The sequence below is a fragment of the Alosa sapidissima genome, chromosome 10 (genome assembly GCF_018492685.1).
Source record: "Alosa sapidissima isolate fAloSap1 chromosome 10, fAloSap1.pri, whole genome shotgun sequence".
In the NCBI taxonomy this organism is placed as follows: domain Eukaryota; kingdom Metazoa; phylum Chordata; class Actinopteri; order Clupeiformes; family Clupeidae; genus Alosa; species Alosa sapidissima.
Window position 1 is genome coordinate 33,685,325 of NC_055966.1, and position 14,482 is coordinate 33,699,806.

General features: G+C 40.2%; 1 protein-coding gene across 1 annotated transcript in view; it reads left to right on the top strand.

Annotated features, from left to right (window-relative positions):
- Positions 1–8,773: 8,773 nt before the first annotated feature.
- The window catches only part of LOC121720045 (hemicentin-2-like), a 30,700-nt gene continuing 24,991 nt past the window's right edge, over positions 8,774–14,482 (top strand). Inside the window, exons 1-7 of the mRNA XM_042105878.1 lie at positions 8,774–9,026; positions 9,393–9,725; positions 10,058–10,321; positions 10,616–10,882; positions 11,090–11,213; positions 12,539–12,561; positions 13,787–14,110. Of these exons, the coding sequence (XP_041961812.1) occupies positions 8,981–9,026; positions 9,393–9,725; positions 10,058–10,321; positions 10,616–10,882; positions 11,090–11,213; positions 12,539–12,561; positions 13,787–14,110 (1,381 nt within the window). The 5' untranslated portion in view covers positions 8,774–8,980. The remainder of the gene's footprint in view (positions 9,027–9,392; positions 9,726–10,057; positions 10,322–10,615; positions 10,883–11,089; positions 11,214–12,538; positions 12,562–13,786; positions 14,111–14,482) is intronic.

Consider the following 14,482-nt stretch of genomic DNA (forward strand, 5'->3'; position numbering starts at 1 on the left):
ATGTTTGTACGATTATAAAATATTGCTGCTGGCTATGTAGGCTAAGCATGCCTTGACATTTTTGCTCAGTGTCCAAATGCAATGTTTCATAGCGATTTCATTGTTTTTCTGAAGATCACACAAAACTACAAGCCCGATTTTCATGAAAGCTGGCGGAATGTAGCAAGGGAAAAGTTCGGTATCGCTGGGCTGCCTGGCCTGGCCAACTTTAACTTTCACAATGTTGCATTGCATGGTAGGCTATTTGGTCTGCATGAGTATCTGTGCTCTCAGAATGATCTACTTCCGAGATGTCTTCAACATTACATTCTATAGAGCAGTGGTCCCCAAACTACGGCCCGCCACCTCTTTTTGGGTGGCCCCCCAAAACATGTCCATGGTATATAGCATCTGCCCCGCATGGGAGTATGACATCGTCAAACTATAACCTCCATAATTCCCTCATTCATTCTCTATAGCGAGTCTTAAAGGAGAACTTGGCAACTATTTCAACTTAATAAACCCGTTTAGAAATCATTTGGATGGTTAAATGACCTGTTCCGGTGAAAATGATGACTTTCCCCGCTGCGCCTAGCGTCCCCAGGCGGAAAACCAACCTTGCAACATTAAAGGGAAACTTGGCAGGATTTCCCCCTCTGCTGGTGAAATTGTGCATTATGCTATTTCAAACTGTGGACAAAGGTAATGATAAAGCACATGGATTTGTTTACAAGCTAGCAAAACGGTTAGCATAAGTTTGTCAGACAATGTGGATGTTACAAGGTAAGAAACACGATTTAAAACTAGTTTCTTGTTTCTCACTTATCTTTTCGGGACGGTAGTCTCAATGTTGCAAGGTTGGTTTTCCGCCTGGGAACGCTAGGGGCAGCGAGGAAAGTCACAATTTTCACCGGAACAGGTCATTTAACCATCCAAATGATTTCTAAACGGATTTATTACGTTGAAATAGTTGCCAAGTTCCCCTTTAAGACTACCGTCCCGGAAAGAGAAGTGAGAAACAAGAAACTCGTTTTAAAACGTGTTTCTTACCTTGTAACATCCACATAGTTCTGCCAAACTTATGCTAACAGTTCGCTAGCTTGTAAACAAATCCATGTGCTTTAGCGTTACCTTTTCACACAGTTTGAAATAGCATAATGTGCAATTTCTCCAGCAGAGGGGGAAATCCTGCCAAGTTTCTATTTAACAGTACACGTGTAATACTCTTTTTGTCCACTGGTGGTTGTTTTGGCGCTGTTTCGCGTTTTCCATCGAAAACGGAATGAAATGTAGGCCTACTTGCAAACAATGTAAGAGGCCTATGCTGACTGTATCAGTGCTCAAAGTATTCTAAAAGTTTATCAATTAATTGCTAATAACTAACTAACTAACTTCTATTCAAGTCATATTTCTGGGACTTTTCCTGGATAATTATTTCTATTTTGTATCCACTCGTTCAAATGTTCATACAAATTCACAAGTTCTCATAAGGTGAGTGAAAGTGGTCATTTCCACTGCCAGCACTTCATAAAACTCTCATAGTTTGAGAATTTTAAATTATTTGTAGGATATTGCTTGTTCACAATTTGAGCTGTGTATGCAAAGAGTTCAGAGTTCACACATTTTGAATATTTCATTTGAGCTACATTTTACACTGATATGGCATGATGGCAATATAAACACAGCTAGCAATGGTATTAAATTACAGTAGCCTATGATTAAATGTAATGGAATATTCAACTAAGGTAGACTGTTTACAGCACTAAGCTATTTATGGTTACTGATATACTCCGAGTCTCTGGCCCTCTCTTAGAGCCAGGCATTTTGAGCTGGCCCCCGGAAGAAAAAGTTTGGGGACCACAGCTATAGAGGATTTTTTGGAGTGCTTTGTCTCCTCATTAGAAAGGAACGGCAGAGTTAAAGGGACACAAGGATGTGACAGCATATGTCGCGTTCAAATAAACATAAGTTAGTAACGTAAGGATGTATTAAAGCTTAACACTGTTGTACAAATATTTAATCTTATAATATAATTTTTTAAGAAATTGTAAATATTTCTTACAATTAAATTGTAAATATTTTATTAATTTATATTTTTAAACAAAGCCAGGGAGCCAACAGAGAGTGGATAAAAGGCCGTATGGAGCCACAATGAGATATTGAAATCTTCATCTACTTTACTCCTTAATTTTTGTCACCTGATGTGTTGATATCCTAAGTGTAATGTGCTCTGTAATATTTGCTACCACAATGAGATATTGAAATCTTCATCTACTTTACTCCTTAATTTTTGTCACCTGATGTGTTGATATCCTAAGTGTAATGTGCTCTGTAATATTTGCTACCACAATGAGATGTTGAAATCTTCATCTACTTTACTCCTTAATTTTTGTCACCTGATGTGTTGATATCCTAAGTGTAATGTGCTCTGTAACATTTGCTACCACAATGAGATATTGAAATCTTCATCTACTTTACTCCTTAATTTTTGTCACCTGATGTGTTGATATCCTAAGTGTAATGTGCTCTGTAACATTTGCTACCACAATGAGATATTGAAATCTTCATCTACTTTACTCCTTAATTTTTGTCACCTGATGTGTTGATATCCTAAGTGTAATGTGCTCTGTAACATTTGCTACCACAATGAGATATTGAAATCTTCATCTACTTTACTCCTTAATTTTTGTCACCTGATGTGTTGATATCCTAAGTGTCATGTGCTCTGTAATATCTGCTACCACAATGAGATATTGAAATCTTCATCTACTTTACTCCTTAATTTTTGTCACCTGATGTGTTGATATCCTAAGTGTAATGTGCTCTGTAATATCTGCTACCACAATGAGATATTGAAATCTTCATCTACTTTACTCCTTAATTTTTGTCACCTGATGTGTTGATATCCTAAGTGTAATGTGCTCTGTAATATCTGCTACCACAATGAGATATTGAAATCTTCATCTACTTTACTCCTTAATTTTTGTCACCTGATGTGTTGATATCCTAAGTGTAATGTGCTCTGTAATATTTGCTACCACAATGAGATATTGAAATCTTCATCTACTTTACTCCTTAATTTTTGTCACCTGATGTGTTGATGTCCTAAGTGTAATGTGCTCTGTAGTATCTGCTACCACAATGAGATGTGCAGTCTGTGCCTCTTCTTGCCCCTCAGGATTGTGTTTGTGCCAAAACGAATTACAAGTGGATTCACCTCCGTATGAAGAAGCAGGACAGAGTGTGGAGTTCACCATCATCAACCCACCAACTCCACCATTTCTCCACATGTGTGTTGAAGAAGATCCAGAAGACAATGTGCTGTGTATGTAGGGAGGGGGGGCAGTGTGCAGCAAGTATGTAGAGGAGGCTTACTGTAGCAGGCAGTGTGCTGTATGTATGTGAGGTGATGACAGTGATGATGTAAGTGTGTGTGTTTTTTTGTGTGTGTGTTGGTGATGGGGGTGGGGTGGCGGGTGGGGGCAGAAAGGCTAGGCAATCAAGGACATGGGTAGATAGATGGAGGAGAAATCAAAAATAATAAATAAAAAGTTCTATGGAGATGTGCAAAAGTTGGAGAAAGTCAGATATGTGTGTGTGTGTGTGTGTGTGTGTGTGTGTGTGTGTGTGTGTGTGTTTTGACGTGTGATGAAATAATAAAATAAATAAAAGGTCTGTAGCATAGGGAGAGGGATGTAAAAGTCCTAAAAGTCATGTAGGTGTGTGTGTGTGTGTGGGGGGGGGGGGGGGGGGGGGCAAAGTCAGTATAGTGTGAGTTCAGAGTTCGGATGGCCTGGGGATAAAAACTTCTCCTGAGTCTCTCAGTTCTGGCTTTGTGACTACATAGGCGTCTTCTTGATTTCAGCGGTAGGAATAATCCATTGTTAGGATGAGAAGAGTCCTTCAGAATCTTTTGGGCTCTTAGGAGTACTCTTCTGGAATAGATATCTTGTAGAGCAGGGAGTTGAGTTCTTATAGTACGTTCAGCTGAGCGCACTACTCTCTGCAGAGTACTACAATCTCTAACTGTGGAGTTCCCATACCAGGTGATGATGCTACCAGTTAGAACACTCTCAACCGCTGAAGTGTAGAAGGCCTTCATGATGGATGTAGAAACTTTGAATTTCCTTAGCTGACGAAGGAAGTAGAGTCGTTGTCTGGACTTCTTCAGAACATATTGAGTGCTAACAGTCCATGTTAAGTCTTCAGTAATGTAATGTGGACACCAAGGTATTTAAAACTTGTGACTCTCTCTACAGGTTGCCCGCTGATCATTAGTGGGGTGTAACTGTAGTTCTGCTGCTGCCTTCTGTAATCCACTACCATTTCCTTGGTTTTAGTGATATTCAGTGTCAAGCTGTTAGATTGACACCACTGTGCCACCTCATCAACCTGATCCAAGTAGAGCTGTTCATTGTTGTTACTAATTAGGCCCAAGATCACTGTGTCATCTGCAAACTTGATGATGGAGGTATGACTACTGTTGGCTTTGCAGTCATGTGTGTAGATGTTGTACAGCAGTGGACTCAAAACACAGCCTTGGGGAGCACCAGTGCTGATGGTTAATGAGTCAGATGTCAGACCCCCCACTCTAACCACTTGTGAACGGTTGGTGAGGAAGTCAAATATCCAGTGACACAGGGTGGTGTTCAGTCCTAAGGCCTCCATCTTTGTGACCAAGGTGAGAGGTACTATCGTGTTGAATGCTGAACTAAAGTCAATGAACAGCATCCTCATATAATTCCCATTCCCCTCCTCCAGGTGAGTTAAGGTGGTGTGCATGAGGTTTGAGATGGCATCCTCTGTAGACCTGTTGGCTTTGTAAGCAAATTGGAGGGGGTCGAAGGAGGCAGGGAGGGATGAGCAGATAATGTTTTTCACAAGCTTCTCAAAACACTTCATCACTGTAGACGTCAGGGCTACTGGGCGGTAGTCATTCAGACATGATGGACTTTTTCGGTACTGGAACAATAACAGACTGCTTGAGGCAAGTAGGAACTGTCTCTTGAGCCAATGATGTGTTAAAGATAAGTGAACACAGGAGCTAACTGAGCAGCGCAGGATTTCAAAACCCTGTTAGAAATTCCATCCGGTCCAGCAGCTTTTCTACAATTAACCCTCCTAAAGGCATTGCTCACATCGACCTCAGAGACACAGAAAGGTGCATCCTCATTTGCTTCACATGCTGCAGCTAGTGCAAGATAGTCTGTGTTTTTCATGTCAAAGCGAGCATAAAAAGCGTTAAGTTCATCAGGGAGGGCTTTACTCACATTCATCATAGGAGCGGACTTTCTTTCAAAGCCAGTGATGGTTCGGAGTCCTTTCCACACTCGTGCTGGATCACCCTCCAAGAAATCAGCTTCAACTTTGTCTCTATAGCACCGCTTAGCATCTTTAATAGCTCTGCGTAAACTATGGGCGTGTTCGAAACGGGAGACAGCTGCCTACTGCCTCCCTCCCTACATAGAGAGCTGTCTCACTAGACATGACTTTGGATTAAATGCATCTTTTAAAAATGAGCGTAGCACTCTAGAATCTTTGGTTAACACTACGCTATGACGTTAGCAAAGGCCTGACGTTAAACTAAATTAGCTTACGTAAGCTAGCAGGCTAACGGTATAAATTAGTTTTACAGCCGGCAGATATATCAGACCAGACGCTATTAATGGTTACAACAATGGCATAATCAGATAGTAAATTGTTTATTTCTAATCTGTAATCTACAAATCTAAGCAAAATAAGGTCACACAAATGACATTTTAAACAGATTCAGCAGCCATTACCGATGTCATCCGCCATGTTTGTTTACCTTTCACAGCTGTTTCAGACGTTGCCGCAAGGGATTATGGGTAGGAGGGAGCATGAAGTGTGCATCGATGCTGCCTTCAAAAATGACCGTTATTTGGGAATTCTAAGATATCTTAAAAGGCAGCAGAATTTGTTTTTTTCGGTTTCGAACCGCACTTGCTGCCTTGCTCCCCAGTTAGATATCTTAAAAGGCAGCAACTTTACCCGTTTCGAACACACCCTATAAGATGCTGCTTTGTAATCCGTCATATCCCCTGAAATAAGCCCAGCATTATAAGTCATGGTGCGTGTCTTTAATGCCGTTCTCACTTCTCTATCCACCCATGGCTTCTGGTTAGGGAAGCTTCGGATCTTTACAGTTGGGATGATGGAATCAGTTAGCATATTGATGTAACTCAATGATACTTCCATAAACTCATTGATGTCAGCAGAGTTCGTCTTGAACATCTCCCAGTCAACGTTGCTAAGGGCGTCCTGTAGCCTGGCTTCCGATTGGTCAGTCCAGCGCTTGACCTCCTTCGTCACTGGGGGGTCCGTCCGACTTCTCTGATTGTACATAGGCAGTAGGAAGACAGCGGCATGATCTGATTTTCCGAAAGCTGGTAGAGACTTAGCTTTGTAACTGTTCTTGAACTGTGTGTAGCAGTGATCCAGTGTGTTGTTACCACGTGTAGGGAAGTGAATGTGTTGAATAAATTCAGGCATGGACCGGTTCAGATGTACAGTACTTGAATGAAATCACCAGCCACAATAAGCGCAGCTTCAGGGTGCGTGTGTTGTTGTCTATTTAACACTTCTTGCAATTCTGAAACCGCAGCATCTGTGTTGGCTTGTGGAGGAATCATATTATACATACTTGCAGATTAGGTTTCAAATGTATTCTCTTACTTCACTCAATAGGATGCTGTTATGCATATCTATGAAAACTGTGTAAAAAGTCCAGAATTACCAAATTACCTACAAACAAGGCGACAAATTCAGGTATTTCAGGAAATATTGCTGTCAAGCAATACAGTGAACCAGTTCCAGCCCATGAAGCAGGTCTGAATATATATCCATTGTTAATGTGGAGTGGTTATAAATTGTAATAATGTGATACCAGACTATATGACCTTGGTCTGATTTGTAAAGCTAAATCTGTATTTCACTTTTGTGTGTATTTTGGTTTAGTCATATCATACACATTCAAATGAAACTAAGTTAATGCTATTTTAGTGAAGTGATTCCATCTTCTGTTGCTTCAGGCTCTGTTGCTCCAGCTGTTTATGACACACATCTATCTTGCAAATCTGTGAGTAAACACCACATTTGAGCATACTGCACTTTTTAGTAATGCATTTTACATTAGTATATACATGTAGACCCATTGAAATCACGTGGAAGCAGTAATCTAGCAATTCAATTGTAGTATCACCTGCAATTTAAAAGTAAGGTGTGCTTACTTGATTGAGGTCTAACACTAATATTTTCTCTCCCCTCTCCAACAGCATCCAGTTGACTCAGAGCCTTTGTACTTAAACTAGATCTACCACATAACGGTACATAATATGACTGCTGCATGTAGACACCTACTATGTGAAGAAAATAAAGCATGCTTCCCAAGTCCTCTCCATCCCCTTTTCCTGCAACTCCTTGTAAACCGCAAGCCGCTAAACCCTGACCCTAGGCAGATGGGTCAGGCCCTTAAGTCATGGATCTGCTCTGGGTTTCTGTCAGGGAGCCTATAGGACTGGATGTTTTTGGCTCCCTCTGGTGTTGCTCTATGTGTTTCGCATTTCAGTTTTTTCCTGTTGCCACACCCTTGTCCTTATTTGGTCTGTTTCCTGTCTTGCCTATTATCTCCCAATTACCTTCCCACCTGCATTTTATCTCAGTTCGTTTGTTGTTGAGTATTTAAACCCTGTGTTGTTCATTGTTCTTTGTCTGATCGTTGTGTCTGTGTTTGTGAGACCTGCCTAAGACTACGGCTGTTACTGGCAAGCTCTGCCGACTTTTCAGTTTTTTGTGCTCTGTTTAGTTTTGAACTTATCCCGCCTGAGAGGTCTTTTGTTATCGAGAGCCTGTTTTTGTTGATCAAGTTTGTGGAGTATTGAATATTTTCACTCCAATAAACCAAGACCGCAAGATATTCTGTAATCTGCATTTGATTCCTCTGACCATCCTGACCGTTTCTTCCTATATGTATCTCCAATTCTAGGGAGTTTTTCCTTTTACCCTGTTACCCATGGGCCTTCTTTTCTTTTCTTTTCTCTGGTTGTCTAACATTCTGTAAAGCGCCATGAGACGTGTAATGTTTTGGTGATCTATAAGTGAAAATGGTTTAACAGCAATATACACTTTAGTTTGAAATGTAGATCTTCAACTGTAAAATGAAATCAAGTGGTTAAAGGTTCACCAAAAGCACAATATTAGTAATATGGATACTACTGTATACTACTGGTCTTTTATTTTATCTGCCATCAGGCTCTATAATACCGCTGTCATGAATCACTGCTCTGTTATTATTTAGGCTCTGTGTGCACTATTATATAATTTATTTTTTAATTCTAATGCTATGTATTCTTATTATTGCTGGATCCATCATCTTCCCTGGCTGTTGTAACAAGTAAATGTCCCCGGTGTGGGATTAAATAAAGTCTTATCTTATGTTTGTACTTATGATTTGTACTACTTATTAATTTGACCTAAATGATACTAAAACATGTAAACCATAATATTGAGTTCCTATTCTTATGTACATAACCGTGACATGACGTGATACAGTACAGTTATCAAATGATACACAGCATGTTTATCATGGAATTATTAACTATTATTATTTTATTTTTTTTAGAATAGAATGTAAAATGTCATGGGCACTGGACAATGAAATGAGTTCACTGGTTGATTATTAACTGGCATTGCACCATAGCTCTTCATGAAAGAAAAGCCAAAAAGAGGAAGTACCTAATCTTACCCCAGTTAGAGTAAATCAAACAAACTCATTACACCACTAAACTTACCAGAAAGAAATTGCTTAAGACCATTTTACAGCTAGGATATTGCGACAGTAAGTACCACGTCCCTGTTGTGCAATGACTGAGTGCACAAGAGTGTTCACTCTGAATGTACACTGTAGGCACAAGATACATGCACAGAGGTCCCAGTGGCTTTCAAACTAAATGTGTTCTGATTTGATCTGGAAAATCGGATTATGGACATGGCTCAGACAGTGATTCTGACTGTTACCCTGTTAATAGGTAAACATGATCTATCTATCTATCTATCTCTCTATCTTATTACCTTTAATGCCTTGTGGACTTTTAATGGGGCTTTGTGGACTATATTTAGAAAAAGACGTAGTGTCCAAGGTATTATAGAAAATTAGAATTATATGTATTACATGTTGTTTTTTGTATAGCAAGATGCACAATATGTAGATTATCCTTAAGGAATGAAGATGTGTGCAAACTTTGATCTGAATATGGCTTCCAAGGCAAGTAACGCTAAACAGGGTGTGACTAATACATTTGTGTGAGGTAGGTGTGTTTTATGTATATAAATACATACAGTAGGGTTTTGTACAGTTGGCTTGTGACATTTTTGTTTTGCTTTGTTTTTCACAGGTTTGTGTTGTTTGGGACAACAGCAGTCATTATTGCCATCTGAACCCACCATAGGAGCTGTGGGGGAAAACGTGACGTTCACCACAATCAACCGTCCCTCATCCTCCTTCAAAGAAATCAGCTGGAGATTTCAAAGCATCCCCATCATCGCCAGTGCAGGTGCTAATAATATCACCTTTGGGTCTAACTACTCTGGCCGTGTCCAGCTAGACACCCTGACCGGCTCTCTGGAGCTGCACAATCTAACTCTGCAAGACTCTGGGGAGTACACAATCACCATTAGGCTTGCAGGAGGCGCAGAGCTTAGTGGGAGAAGACTTCTAAAAGTGCTGGGTGAGTCTGGTTATATTAGACTAATGTATTTTCCTATTCTTCTATGAGACTTTTAAAACATATTATGCTTTGGTAGATACATGTTTTGTCTTAATAATTAATGCCATTTAAGAACATACAACACAAAAACCTATTAGACAAAACATTATCTTTTTGGATTACATTGTGTACAGTACATCTACACTATGGGCAATTTCATCTGCATTTTATCTGAATTATTCATTACAAAACATACATTATTTTCATCATTTAAGATTTTGCAGAATTTAACGGTCTTGAAAGTCAGTGATGAAGTAGGCGTTATGATGTAGGCTTCTCCATTTCTACCACAGCTCCTGTCTCAGATGTCTCTTTGGGGGCCAATGCGACTGAGCTGATCGAGTTCCACAGCTCTGTTCACATCAGCTGCACTGCCACTGGCTCCAACGTCACCCTAAAGCTCTATGGCGGCGGTGTCAATGTCTCTGGCACCGGACTGACTGTGATTGACAGTGTCACCTACGGAGTGAGGAGAGGTGACAGAGGGCCCTACGTATGTGAGGCCTCCAACGCTGTGAGTGCGGTTATCGTTCGCACCCTGACCCTGAATATTCTTTGTGAGTGAAAGATTTCTGAATGGCCAAATGATGCAACCCATGTTGAATGAATAAAATGAAATAATAACATTACCTCTGTTTTCCATATTGCTCGTACCACACATTATCTCCGCTGATTGACACAGTTTTGCTGTATCAGTCCAATAATGAGGATTTTGATGATTTAGTCAAACAAATATGGTATATTTAAATATATTTAATGGCTAAATTTCTTGGTGTGAAACACCTGCAGTTATGAAACTGGGCTGTTATATGTTGTTGTTGTTGTTGTTATATGGGCTGTTTATTTCACAGATGGACCGGATGAGGCAAGAGCAGCAGTGACTCCTACGATCCCATTCTACAGTGCAGGCTCTGACATCACCCTGTCCTGCTCCTCTGAGTCCAACCCTGCTGCCCAGTTCCAGTGGGCACTGAATGGAACCCTGCTAGGCAGAGAAGGACCAGAACTACGACTGGAGAACGTTCAGACCAGTGAGAGTGGAGCCTACAGCTGCTGGGCTAACAACAGCAAAACCGGGGGAATTGTTCAGTCTAGGAGGCTGTATATTACCGTGTTGGGTAAGAGACCACACAATGCATAGAGTACAGCTCTTATAATATGGCACAAAATATGGATGAGGAGGTATTTGTTGTGATACACATGTAATTATGTTTGCTGATAAGAATTTATATGATTTTGGTGAAATGAAGATTAGAGTTTATATGATTTTGGTGAAATGAAGATTGTTAATTTAGCTCATGAATGAACTCTTGGTTTGTTTGCAGAGGACACAATTGGTCATCAAGGCTTGAGTGGAGGTGCCATTGCTGCTATAGTGATATGTTCTCTGATGGCTGTAGCTTTCTTCACTGCCATCTTGTTGACCATACAGAAGTTCCTCAAGAAGAGGTGAAATTCACTGGATTAACAAGAGCCCCAAATGGAAAGAGTATCAAGATAAGCTGCACTGTATACTGTCGTTATCCATTTTTTTCTCACAGCAACAACATTGTCAGTTACAGTTTGACTTCAGTGACATTTTATTAGCTTGTTTCCCGATCCATCTCATAAGAGTCCTATGCATACTGTGAATATACTGTACTTCAAGATACCTTAAATCCATGTGTCTGGCATCTATTATTATCATTCAGGTAGGACTGAGCCTGCATGAGATGAGGTTGATGGGCATGCTAGTGCAGGTGATTATTATATTAACAAGAAGGTGCAAGTTAAAATGTAACATGTCACCTAGTGCAAAGTCTGTAGGCAACATATTACTCATGGGGAACACGGCTGTTACAAAAAGGCCTGGTGGAAAGTAAAGTGAAGCACTTTGTTCAGAGTTCACAGAGTTTTAATATTCCCCCCAAAACATATTCCAAAAAGTATTAGTTCAGAATGCTATTGCAATATTTCCTGAAGAGAAATAACAGTTGTAATACAAGTACCAGCATATACCATTATAACGCTGTGTGCAGTATTCATGACAGTAACTATCCGTGTGGGGATATATTTTTCCAATTAATTAATTAATTTATTCTCTATTCTAGGTTAAGTAACATATCCACAGCTTTATACCTTAATCGAGGAAATGCAGTTTTGGTTTTGCATGTATAATGTGTTTGTTTCTTATTCTATGAAGTAAATGTAAGATATGATAGTGTTTGAAGTGTACATCTCACTGATATGAGATTAAATAAAATTACTGTAAACCATATGTTGCAAGTCTTTTCATTTAGCCTACCTCATCAGGTCATATTATGCACATTAAGGAACCTGGCTAGTCTAGCATGGGGTAGCGGTAGCCACACAAGTTGTGTCTTCAATTCCCAACTGCCACTGTTGTGCCCTTGAGCAAGGCACTTAACCCTGAATTGCTCCAGGAAGACTGGTCACTTCAATTGGTATCTGTAAGTCACTTTGGACAAAAGCATCAGCTAAATGCATAACAATAAACACAGACTGAGAAACAAAACAAACAAACAAAAAAGGCTGTTGGACGAGAGATGGAAACCAAATTCTTATTAAAGTCTCTGATTACAGCCCTTAATAGCAGGTAGAGCTACAGTAAACAGTGGAAAGTAATACAAGTGGCTCAGGAGGTAGAGGAGTCGTCCCGCAAGGTTGTTTGAGCCCAACTCCTTCTGATCCTGTCGAAGTGTCCTTGAGCAAGACACTTAACCCCAGTGCTCTTGGTGAGCAGGACACATAACCCCAGTGCTCTTGATGAGCAGGACACTTAACCCCAGTGCTCTTGGTGAGCAGGACACATAACCCCAGTGCTCTTGATGAGCAGGACACTTAACCCCAGTGCTCCTGATGAGCAGGCCACTTAACCCCAGTGCTCTTGATGAGCAGGACACTTAACCCCAGTGCTCTTGATGAGCAGGACATTTAACCCCAGTGCTCTTGATGAGCAGGACACTTAACCCCAGTGCTCCTGATGAGCAGGTTGGTGCCTTGCATGGCAGCCTCCTCCATCGGTGTGTGAATGGGTGAATGTGAGGCATGACAATGTAAAGCGCTTTGGGTGCTCACAGGAGTCAAAAAATCGCTATATAAATGCAGTCCATTTAGCAAAGATTAAATACGGCACAATACTGTTAACTACTGAAGTGATTGAGTGACAACTAGAACTTATCATTTTTAACACCACCCCAAAATGTTCAGTGTAGGCTACAGGAGTTTTTTGTAAGTCTCATAGCACATATGTCAGTTAATATTTTACATGTGTCTCAACATTGACATTGTCGCAAACATTATTAAAGTTTTACATATTATTACACAATAATATGTAAAACTTTGAGGAACCAAGCCTGTAACTGCATGTCCACATATCACAGTTGTCCGTGAAGCTCTCACTGCCGCATTGCTCCACCAGAAAGCCTTACAGTACAGATAGTGGCTCAGGGTAACTTCGTATTGTCATGCTGTTTTAGCTCAGTAAGGACTGTCCTTGAATTTAAGCAGGATCAGAGAACACCCTGGCTAGTCAGTTGAAGCTAAACCAGCTGAATGCATCTGCACCGCTCACTCACCCTATATTTGCTCTCAGCAATCGGTAAGATAAATTACATTTCAAGGTGTGAGACCATAAGAATATGTTTTATTTGTATTTAAAAAAAAAAAAAAAAACTCATGTTTCATAACCTTCATCTACTGTATGTCTGACACTAAACTGTTTAATTTACCATTTTAAAATACTTTTGAATATTTGAAGAGCTCTTTTCCAAAATGCTATATCCACCATTTTAATGGATTTTCATAAATCATTTTTTATTGTATTTTCCAAGTAATTTCAGAGAAACTGTAATTGGGTTCTTGCTATTTGATTTATCTTTACTCCACATCATATTGGACTAACATAACACTTATAATTATTTCCTGTTCTGTAAGAATGGACACACAATGTTTTAAGAGTACCTACAGTATTTATGAAAGCCAGTTAATGACCTCTTCTACCCATTATCACTTTTGCTTAGGCTTGTGTTCATGCCTAAATGAGTTACTGCTGGATGGGCCTCTGGATGGAGCAGTAGGAGACAGTGTGGTGTTCACCCTCACCAACCCTCCGTCTGCACCACCTGCAAGAATCACCTGGACTTCTCCATCCAAAATAGAGATCTTCACTTCACTTGGTGATGCAGAGTTGTTACATCCTGAATATACTGGTAGAATCTCTGTGAACAAAACCACAGCTTCACTGGAGCTCAGCAACCTGACTTTCAATGACACTGGGGAGTACACTCTGGGCACCAACACTGATGGCATAGGACAGCAGGGGAAAACATCACTGGCAATGTTTGGTATGTACTTTATAATGCGTGCAGTATTCATGACATGATATACTTATGTACCACACAAAAAATAGTGTTACATTTATGTTACACATTTGGTTGGCTAGGATTTTTATGGTTATGGTTCAGTCCGCATCAACAGGACAGACCAACCTAGCTAACCTAAACCATGCCTAGGTTGGTTAAGAGTATTTGGATGTTTGTTGTGGTAATATGGTGGCAACATGGTGCATAAGCTAAGGTAAGCTAACTGGCTCATTTGTTTTGTGTTTGTGATTGGCTGTGCCTAGGTAGGATGGTTAGGAGTATTTTGGGTATTGGATATTTCAATGTGGTAATATGGTGGCAGCATGGAGGGGAGTGTCTCCAGGACACTGGTTT